Raw genomic sequence first — 11,791 nt, 5'->3', positions numbered from 1 at the left:
ATAGAATCCCTCTATTAATGCTATGGAGCCAACATTGACTACAAATGCCATTCCTCTGTTGTTGAATGGTTCCACCGATATTCAGCCATTGCTCCAAATAATCGATATTGGTTCTGTTACATCATTAAAAACAACATCCTCGCACTTTTGCATTACTCTATCTGATGGAACACATCAACACAAGACTTTGCTACCATCAACATATAGCCAACAAGTTGCATCTGAAGACATTCAAATTGGCTCAATAATTCTGCTTAAAAAGGCCGCTTGCACGGTGCTTCAAAACTCCTCGTAAGGCCCAACTTTTGAATTTACCCTTTTCTATTTTTTGTCTTCTATACGCTTCCTGCATTACACAAAAAAAAATAAAAAAATCTTCATTAATTCATTTCTCATTTTTTTACATAAGGTCCATCCGAGTGGTTGAGCTTGAAGTTGTGATGCGCTCAGCAGCATTGACGAAGGACTCATCAACACTACTACATGCAAAGGCAGGTACATCCCAAGTTAGCTCTTCATCAACAGAAGATACCTTGCCCTCTGTAGTTACTCCACCAATTACGGCAACAACTACAACAATTCCATTCACGGCACTCAATCCTGCTCGAAAATACTGGTCAATCCAAGGTAGAGCATCTGCAAAAACATCATTGAAGACTTACAACAATGTGCGAGGATCAGGAAAAGTTTTTGGGTTTGACCTTATCAATCGTGATAAGGAAGAGATCCACCTTTCTGCATTTGCTGAATTGGCTGAATCTCTTTACAGTCTAATTCAAGTTGGGCAGCTATACATTGTTTCAAATGGCACAATTAAAGAAGCAAATCCAAACTACAACCACCTCAAGAACAAATGGGAAATTTACTTGTTTGATGCTTCCACTATCAATCCATGTCCCATAGATGATCCAACGTTTCCTTACCAGAGCTTTCACTTCAAGACTATTGCTGAAATAAAAAGTGCAAGTCCAAATACGAATGTGGATGTCATTGGTGTTGTTACTTCCACCTCACCTGCATCAACAATTCGACGAAAAGACGGAAGTGAGACATTAAGGAGAACACTCATATTAAAAGACAAGTCGGGTTTTAGCATTGATGTAACATTATGGGGAGACCATTGTGACTCTATAGGACAAAACCTTGCTGAATTATACTCTTTCGACAACCCACCAATCCTTGCAATCAAAGGAGGTCGTGTATCTGCATTTAATGGCACCACAATAGGGACGATATCAACAAGCACTCTCATCATAAATCCACAAGTTGAAGAAACTCATCAACTACATGCATGGTTCCGTGAAACAGGTTATAGCTCTTCTTCTCCATCTTTGAGTAGAAACTATGGTGTTGCTTCGAAACATGCCCTACCACGAAAGACGTTCCATGAAATTGCTGGCATGCAAACCTCCGCTAAAGCAATATGGGTTTCAGTTCGTGCAACAATAACTACTCTTCACATGGACGACTTCTACTTTCTAGCATGTCCATTAGATTTCAATGGAAAACAATGCATGAAGAAGGTTGTGGAGCATTCTAACAATCTTTGGCATTGTACAAAATGTAACGGCGACTTCCCAGAATGTGACTACCGTTACAAACTTAAAATTGAGCTACATGACCACACTGGGCGTCTGCAGAATGTCACAGCGTTCAATGATGCAGGAAACGAGCTCATGGGCATCACAGCAAAAGACCTGTTCCTTCTTTCTATCGAACCAGCTGATCTGCAGGAAATTTGTGGCCGAATTTCAGGACACCACTTCCTGCTAACACTTTCCATTAAATCAGATTACTTCAATGGTGTTCAACGCTTACAACCAATACTCATAAATTCAGAAGAAATTCAATATGCCTCTGCATGCAAAGAAGCCCTCAATGACATTCAAGCAATGTCCACTTCAAAACGACCTGTTGTTCGCCGCCTTTGAAAAGTTTTTTTAGGTCTCTTCAAACACCACTGTTTTTACATAAACAAACATTTTTGCACAACTCATTGTTTCATATTGTTGTAAATTACACCCATGTTATTGTGATGCACACTGTTGCTGCAAATATTCTCTTCCAGTTATTCCAAAATATGTATGTTTACCACTTTTCATTTTACATAATATAGATATCAACATTTGTAAAGACTTACTTCATAATTTTCCCGTTCGTTGTTTACATGTCTATACATTGATCTCTTGCTTGCTAATCTATTCATGCTATTGTTCAAACTTGAAAAAAAAGAAAAGAAGAAGGAAGCAAAATCTTGGTTATCTTGCTCCTCTCCTCTCAATAATAGATGCCATAATAACATATGATTTTATAGTACTCCTAATTGCATGTTTTTCCTTCTAACTAATCTACCTACATTCACTGATGTTCAAATAAGAAAAAAAATTTCTAAAACTTGTAATACATTCTCCAACCATGCAATACTTGTTTATGAAAACTAACACTACTTTTTTGTACTTGTTTAGATATGCCAAAAAACAATCAAAATGCGGACAAACACGAGCGGCGACGTCTTCTTTATGCACAACAAAAGGATACAATAAATGCACGGCGACGACTACTTTATAAAAACCGCAACAACCCTACTACTTCCTCTACATCCCTTCCCACCTCAAATGCTCTCCCAACTATACAAACCAACCCATCTCACCTTCATCAAATCCAATATAACCCTCCCCTTAATGAAGAACACCGTCGCTTTCGAGAAAGGATTGATGAACTTTCTAGCATGCATGTTTGCACAGTATGCAAAGAAGCATACCCAGGAATGAAAACAAAGCTTTTACACGGTAGACTTTCTTGTTTTCATTGTGCATCATCTAAATCTACCAATCGTTTTTCTGAACTAAACAACATGAACCCTGGTGAACAACCCTATGTCCTTCAACAGTTAACACAAGTTGAAGAAATGCTCATTGCACGTGTAAACCCCATTCTACAAGTCACTCATGCTCGTGGTGGCCAATACAAATATAGTGGCCATACAATTAGCTTCCCTCAAGACATCACCACTATTGCCAAATACTTACCCCGAATGATTTCTGACTTAGACATCCTCATTGTGAAAAGGCAAAATCCATCTGAAAAGGCTTATGAATTCTTTGTTTGCAAATCACGTGTCCTTGCAGCGCTTGATTACAAAACAAAAAATGACCCTTACTATTGTGATGTTCAATTTAATTCATCTGCTATTTCCGAACTACCAAATAACCCTACTGATATTTCTTCTCTTCTCCATAATGTAACCACCTCCTCTTTTGAACCCCATCAAACCAATATTGATTCTACTTATGATACTGATGTCATGTTACCTCCATTAGAAATCCAACCCTCTTCTTTCGTTCCAATACTCCCAAATTCAAGTACTGAGCTTGAGCACATTCGTAATTATTTGCACTTGACCCATTCAAATTCAACAAGCTCTATCGATTGGCCTCCAATATCTTTAACAGCGATGAATGAATACAACACCATAGGCCTCTTTGCCATGGCATTCCCCACACTCTTCCCTACAGGCATTGCCATGATCATGCAACCAAGAGTTACAAAAGTTGAGATGCATGAATATGCTTTACACTTGCTGCACTACCATGATAACCGATTTGGCCAACACCCAAGATTCCGCTACTATCTTTATAACATTCTGATGCGCCATCGTAGCCAAACTACTGCTAGTGTTTTTGTGAAAAAGTACATTGAGAACAACTTGCCAACAACGGTTTCAGACCTACGACAGTGTCTTCGTGACTCTCCAGATTCAAGATTGCCAGAGCAAATAATGCGGTTCGGTTCAGCCATACGAGGAACACGATCTTTCTGGAACAGACGACGATCTGAGCTGACTGACATGATAATGCAAATAGGAAGTCCTACATTCTTTTTCACTCTCAGTGCAGCTGATACTAAATGGCATGACTTGCACATGATCATGCCTGCCAGTGTTCCTTCCAATTCAGTCAACCACTTCCAATGGAAAATCCAAAACATAATTAAGAACCCACATCTAACAGCCCAATATATGCATTGCAGATTTACAATTTTTCTCGAAGAAATCCTGCAAAAAGGCCTCCATGCAGTAGACTATTGGTGCAGGTATTTTTTAATATCCATTTTCTTCTACATTAATTTTCTACATTTCATATATATGTTTTAACGAGATTTTACCTTCATATTATATTCAGATACGAATGGCAACATAGAGGATCCGCACACATTCATGGCTTCCTTTGGCTGCAAAATGCACCAAACATGGACACAATTGACTGGAACAATGCATTAGAAATTGCTAATGCACAGAAATATTTCGACCACTACGTAACTGCCTGGAATCCACGTCAAGCAGAGCACCGAAATATTCCGCTTCAGCAATCAACAATTCATAACCCATGTCTTCTTGACACAGCATCAATATTCACATCCAATCAATTTGAAGACTATACAGAGCTTGTCAACTGCATTCAACGTCATACAAAGTGTCATGAGTCTTCTTGTCTTCGCAAGAAAGACAATGTACTTAGCTGCCGGTATGGAGTACCATGGGAGTTGAAGTCCACATCTTCACTTTTCATTGATGATAAAGGTCATAAAACCTATGTCCCTGCACGCAATGATGAAAGATTGAATATTCACAATGCCGATCTCCTCTCTATTTGGAGAGCAAATGTTGATTGCCAACCAGTCCTTTCTCGCCATGCTGTGTTAAAATATATTTCAAAATATGCAGCAAAATCAGAAACAAGATCTGAGAGCTACCGTCAAATGCTATCACGGCTATCACAAAGTGCCATTCCAGAAGCACCTACGGTTGTTGTTATCCGAAAACTCCTTACAGAAACCATTGCAGATAGAGACATTGGAGCACAAGAAATATGCCATATGTTACAAAAGTTACCTCTTTCTCTCAGCAGCCGTACATTTCGGTCTTTGAATGTCAACAAGTCTGTTTTCAAACGTGTTTCACAAGATACTGAGAACCCTGGTTTGACACCAAACTTTATCCTTGCATACATGAACAGGCCTGTCTCATTGGAATCACTGCCCCTCCTTGAAGCTTCACGCTCATGGTCATATTCTTCCCAGCGGAAAAAAAACCAATGGAAACACATATTCCCACCAATGATTGTACATGTATTGCCCCGTTACAATGTCATTCCTTCCTCTGATGATCCTTCTTATGCCACTTTTTGTTGGAGTGAATTACTATTGTATTTCCCCTTTCGAACACTCCCCAATGATATTGGTTCAACTGATGCAGAAATTGTTGCACACTGGGAACAAAAAAAGGGTACATATACACCATGGCATGTCCATCGAGAAATTGAAAACCCACAAACCCCACATACTGAAGATCAAACTACCCCCGACATCCCTCCTGATTCCATGCAAATGAACGAATGGCAAATCCTCTCTCAGCTGCACCCAGGTTACAATATTGCAATTGATGACCTTGACATGATTGGCTACCGCGACTTTGATGCCAACCACAATTGGTCACATAATACTATCCCTCCCCACTTGCAAGAAACTGCCATAAATTTCGTTGAATTCAACCGCTCAAGGATTCAAAGCGAACATCATTCTTTTTGCAACCTTCCCCAATATCACACATTATCTCCTACCCAAAACATAGCCTTCACCAGTATTTTTTCACACTTTAAAACCCCTTTGCCAAAATCCCCATGCAAAATCATCATACAAGGAACAGCTGGGACAGGAAAATCCCATTTGATTAAATGTCTGCACCATGCATTTGTGGAAAACTCACCAGCAAAAAAAAACCCTTTGTTGTTACTTACACCAACAGGCGTTGTAGCTTTCAACATAAATGCCCTCACAATTCACTCCGCCCTTCGTATCCCTATCCAAACAATGCATCCTCTTGAGGGCCAACCACTCCTACAATTGCAAGAGCAACTCCGTCATGTAGAGTACATTCTCATTGATGAAATGAGCTTCATTGGTCCAAAAATGCTTACTCGCATTGATGATCGTCTAAGAGAGGCATTCCCTCTTCATCGAAATGCACCATTTGGTAATCGCTCAATTATCCTTGTCGGAGATTTAGGCCAGCTACCACCTGTAAAAGACATTCCTTTATACGCTGGGACATCGCGTGGCACTGCACTTTGGCGCAGCTTCGACATATTCATAACACTTTCAACCGTTTTTCGTCAACAAGGAGCTAGCCCGTCCCAGGTTGCTTTCCGGCAAATACTCACAAATCTCAGAAATGGAATATCTACACTTGAAGATTGGCAACACCTAATGTCAAGAACAAGTTCGTCTCTTACACATGAAGAGCAACGCACATTTGAAGAATCCATGCACCTATATGCAATAAACAACTCAGTTGTTTTGCATAATAAGAAAATGCTTAAAAAATTGAACATCCCAGTAGCACTTTGCTCTGCAGAACAACAAAGGCAGAGAAATCCTACTACAACGGAAGATGAGCATTTGCCTGCAAAAGTGCTCTTATGCAATGAACAAAAAGTTATGCTCACCAGCAACTTATGGGTACATGCAGGCCTCGTCAATGGCACACTTGGGAAGGTCATCTCAATATTTTATTCTATTGGTTCAAAGCCCCCAGAATTACCATCCTTCGTGGTTGTCGACTTTATACAATACAAAGGAACACCATGGGACATTTCACACCCAACATATGTACCCATTTCTCCCATCACAAGGGGTGCACGCCGTCAGATACCACTTCAAATGGCATGGGCTTTAACGATACACAAGTCACAAGGAATGACATTAGACAAAGCAACAATAGACATCGGCACCAAAGAACGACAAGGGCTAACGTTCACTGCAATTTCAAGAGTGCGTTCATTGGAAGACATTCAAATCAATCCAGCATTCCCATTCTCACGCATTGCAGAAATGCACAAGAATCCATATCTTAAGCGTAGACAACAAGAGGAATCATTGCTTGCATCAAAATCTATGCAGGAGAATATAAACTAGCCAATCGTACAACCTGTTTTCCAGAATTACCCACATGGTAAACACCACTTGCTGCAATAACCAAATTTCACATACATTTTCTTTCTATTACATTTAACCTCATATGATTTTATATTAGTTTGAAATCATTTATTTTATTTCAAATATTCAAACAAAATATTTCCCGCCATGAACAACAAGGTCTAGAATTCACTGCAATTTAGAAATTTCTTTAAAAAATTATTTATTTTACTTAAGCGCTTTAAAAAACATGCTTTCGTCAAACACATCCATTGTCACTTACAATATTTTATTTCTTGATGGAAACAGGTATGGATACAGGCTATTTATGATTGTTGTATGAGTATTGCCAAGAAATTCAGCATCCTGCCCCAGCAAACATTGCCTCTTTACCGTTTGCATCCAACCATTGAATTGTTAAAGAAGTTAAAAGAAATACTCAAGATAACAATTCACATCCATGAAAGTGACACACACAAAAAAATGCAGCGTCATTTGCAGGAACAACTCTGTTGCCGATGCCATGCCCCATCATGCATATATGATTACCTGCTCATTGTCAATTACATCTATATGTAATAAAATGCTCTTATTGTACATATGTTTAGAAGCCAAATAATACTTTCATTGTATATATGTTTAGTTATTAGCTACCAAACATGTCTCTATGTGAAGACCATATGTAAAATTTCAAAAAATACATTGCAAAGCATGTAACTATCTCCTGTATAATTGCTTGTGATAAACACACAATACCAAGTAAAATATTTAGAAATATTCAAGTGTAATAAGTCTACTATGTTCCACCAAACATGATGCATAGTTATGGAGTGTCATAAGTTTTTTTGTACCTACAATTTTAATAAAAACTCAGTTTACATAGATTTGGCCTTTTGAGTGTGGTTTCTATTGTTCATGGAATGCTAGATGTTATGCTATTCACGTTAATTTATCTTTGTTTTTGTTTTCAAAAAAGATATATAGGAATATGTATACCTTACATGGGCTTCTGCAATGACATTTATAGAGTGGTTAGTTGTTTGTTTTTAAAATAAAATACATTTACATGAAATTTTCTAATTCTCTTCTTCTTTGTTTCAGTCATGTCAACGTTTTTAAATACATGTGAATGAATAGAAAGTCTTGTGGTTTTCTTTAAGTATTTCTGCTTTGACATGCTGCTTTGTTCTCTTTTTCACTTTCAGTATAAAGATCTTACATTCCCAGTCTATTCTGTCTCCTATATCTTTTACTCTATTTCATATTTAATAAACTGTACAATATCAATAGCAGCGGAGAAGGTGGCCCGACCTTTTATAAAAATTCAACAATTCCAACTTCATAAATCTATTGGCCTCTCTTTGTACCTTTTGGTACAATTGCTAGTTTAAATATTGATATTTATAAATAAGTTCATCGTCACCCAAATTAACTTAATTTAATAAAATTGAGATATTCTAAATATTGATATATATAAATAAGTTCATCGTCACCCAAATTAGATAGCATATGCAAAGAAATCACCATATAAACAATTATACAAAAGAAATTACCATAAAAGAAAATAGATATTTGTTTTAAAATTAGAATAACATTAAATTAACGTATTTATTACAGGTTTGAAAAATTGAAGTGACAGTCTTTTGTGACGTGCATTAAAGTTTATAAAACGTTGTTTTGACAGTCTGTTTTTTACCCAAAACGTTATTAAGACTTTATTTTAAGCTGTTGAATAATTAGATATAAGGTTTATCTTAAAATTTCGAGAAAAACGTAGAATATCTTATGCTTAAGCTTTATTCAATTTTAGTAATAATTACGTGACACATATGATTGTCTTAGAAATTTACTTATAAGCTTTATTTAATTTTACTAATGGGAAATATATGATTTTCTTAAAAATTTACTTATAGTTAAAAAAGTTAAAGTTTGTGTTTTATCTGATTTTGTTAATAATCAATAAATGATATATATATATATATTTTAAAGTTTATTTTATAGTTAAAAATTTTAAAATTTGTTTATAATTTAAACAATCAATTTTATTATCTAATTTTTCATTGTTACTTAATTTTGTCAATAATCAATCTTGGATTTATGATTTACTCAGTTTAAAATTGCTTTATAACTAGCATAGACTCATTTTAATTCTGGATCGCCAAGCACTGAGGTGGTTGAAATATCTCAAAATGCTGGTTCAAATCTCTCCAAATGCAAGTGTAAAACTTGAGGAACGATTTGCACTTCAAAGAGATTTGATTCCTTTGGGTTCTTGGTAGATCTTGAATTAAAATGGATCTATCTATCACACCATTAATTCAAAGTCACTAACATCACACCAAAACTAAATGCAGATTACTGAAATAGAAGTTAGGAGCAAATTAGCCATACGACATGGATATTAATAGATGAAAGTTGAAATTTCTTGATTTGTTTTGAATTTGATGCATAAATTGTAACCCTTGGCAGCGCCCGCCCCACCCCCCCCCGTTTCCCTCGACCCACCAAAACCAACATGAGCTAGAGAAAGGCTCATTGGTGCACATTACACTAAGTGATGGGGCTGAAAGTTGAAATTTATTCATTTCTTTTGAATTTTCTACCTAAATTGTCACCTTCCACCCTCCCCCCCTCCTCGCCACCCACCAAAACCAACATGAGCTAGGGGAAGGCTCATTGGTGCACATCAAACTAAGCAATGGGGCTAAAAGTTGAAATTTATTCATTTCTTTTTAATTTGCTACCTAAATTGTCACCTCCCACCACCCCCCCGCCCCCCGAGACCCACCAAAACCAACATGAGCTAGAGAAAGGCTCATTGGTGCACATCAGACTAAGCAATGGGGCTTAAACTGGAAGGAGAATGCAAACCCATGCACACCATGGCTACTAATATTGAAGATCATGGGGTTTCCAAATGTGAAGGTACAAAATTTCGATGAAGATGTTTTCCAAGAGGTGAACTATAAGCCCATGGAAATTTTCATAAACCTTATTTTGTGGAACACCGCATTTTCTAAATGGGGGTGGGAGCATGGTGATGCTGGCTCATTTCCTCTAGGAGATCGAGGGTGGGATGTTAGTTATCCAGTTGTTGTTGTAGAACCGAACCTGGTGGTCCCAACCATGAAATGCAATAGGCCATCAATACTCTACAAGACTAGGTGAATAGACATTGTACAAGATTCCTTGACACCTCAACTAATAGAAGGTGTGTGCATAGTGCAAGGGAAATTTGAACCCTTCACATCAAAAAGTTGTTGGGTAATTTGACCCTTTAATCTTCTAACCCTCATGGGTACCACCAAATGTGAAATGGGTTCGACAAACTCTGAATATGTTTAGGGGAGAAGCATAGAGAGAGGACCAGTCATTTGAAGAGAAGCCAAAGGAACCATCACCGACCTTCTTTTCTAAAATAGGCAACGACATGCATTTCTCAATAAACATTAGAGCATAAGCGTGGTGGTAGTGGGAGTGGGAGGATGTAGTGGCTCAGTCCCTCAAGTGATGGGGCACACGGGCTGGGAGTTGTTGAGAAGAGGCTACTAGATTTAATTTATGTAAATACCCTTTGTTCATCATAGGTATGTTTACTAATTACCTTTGTTCATTATGTGTAATGTTTAAATCTATTCTTGAAAATTCACATTTTCTTATCTTCTTCCATTTTATATACTTCTAATCCCTTCTCTATTTAAACATAGCAGAGCATAAAGGAACATTATTACAGAGCAAGGAATCGTTGGTTGTTGAGTTGAGCTCAATTCAATTGTACATTATTGATTTGTCTTTCCTTTTCTTATTATGCTTCTTTCTTCTATCGATGTTTTTTCTATGCTAGTGGTTGCTTCTTTGTTCTTGTTCTTGCTTGTATGTTTTTGTGGAATTTGGGTTTTTTGTTTGGCTTTGATATTGGTGTGTTTTATCATTTTTTTATTGTTTACATTTGGTATCCTATGGGAGAGGAGTGTTGGACACACATTGTCATTGATGTCAATATGGCAATATTTAAGGACTAGATAGAGCCACTAGAGGAGCAGATGGAGACGAAAGGAGCAAATATGCCACAGATAACGCTATCGGGAGCCATCGGGAGCCGTATAGGCCACAAAAGCTTATCGGATGCTAGCGATTACACTGTCGAAAGCTTATCGGGCTTGTAAAGCCCATATATCTGTTTAATACATTATCGGAGTAGAAACCATATAAACATGCATTAACGTAAACAGAGGCGGAATACTATGAATCCTCGGCAAATACACTATCACAGTTGCACAGATGGAGGCAGATACGGCATGACGGGCAAATCCAACGGTCGCGGGCGATAAAGATGCACAAGAAATAGCGAGCGGGGACGGCGGTAATCGGTATTCCCTGCACCACCTTCGGAGGAGGGTGATAAACGTACCATGGCGTGTGATACCATTCATTGCACGACATGTGGATGATGAGACGCGGTCAAAAACCGCTTTATCGCACATTAACATGCGGTTAAGTTACGACATTAGGAGGAGCGAATGCCGTTGGATCACCTGATGAATGATCAGACGACTAGTTTAACTTCACGTGTTTTTTGACTGATGTGACAGGAGATCAACGCAACTCCCGATTGCGATAAGATTGCGAACCATCGGCGATATCATGAGGTCACTATATAAAGAACTCCCAGAAGCAGCGTTTGCCTATTACGATAATGTTGTGGAGGAGCAGACCCGATGTCGTTATAGATACGGGTGTAATATTTTTTTTGAAGTCTGCCCTTTAGTTTTTTGCCTGTGTTCGATCGTAATTTTTGTGTATTTGTATATATTGCTTG

The 11,791-nt window shown here is 37.8% G+C and overlaps 1 protein-coding gene across 1 annotated transcript; it reads left to right on the top strand.

Annotated features, from left to right (window-relative positions):
• Positions 1-3,556: 3,556 nt before the first annotated feature.
• LOC149171052 (uncharacterized) lies at positions 3,557-11,138 on the top strand. The gene is made up of 4 exons (XM_089425824.1): positions 3,557-3,930; positions 4,030-4,092; positions 4,182-6,552; positions 10,995-11,138. Exons 1-4 carry the CDS (start codon positions 3,557-3,559, stop codon positions 11,136-11,138), a joined length of 2,952 nt encoding a protein of 983 aa, XP_089281950.1.
• Positions 11,139-11,791: the final 653 nt, after the last annotated feature.

This window comes from Pinus tabuliformis, chromosome 4_2 (assembly GCF_031772625.1).
Source record: "Pinus tabuliformis cultivar Carrire ecotype Pingquan chromosome 4_2, CPIR1, whole genome shotgun sequence".
NCBI classification, from domain to species: domain Eukaryota; kingdom Viridiplantae; phylum Streptophyta; class Pinopsida; order Pinales; family Pinaceae; genus Pinus; species Pinus tabuliformis.
Note: the sequence above shows the minus strand (reverse complement) of the source record. Positions and strands in the feature narration are given on the sequence as shown.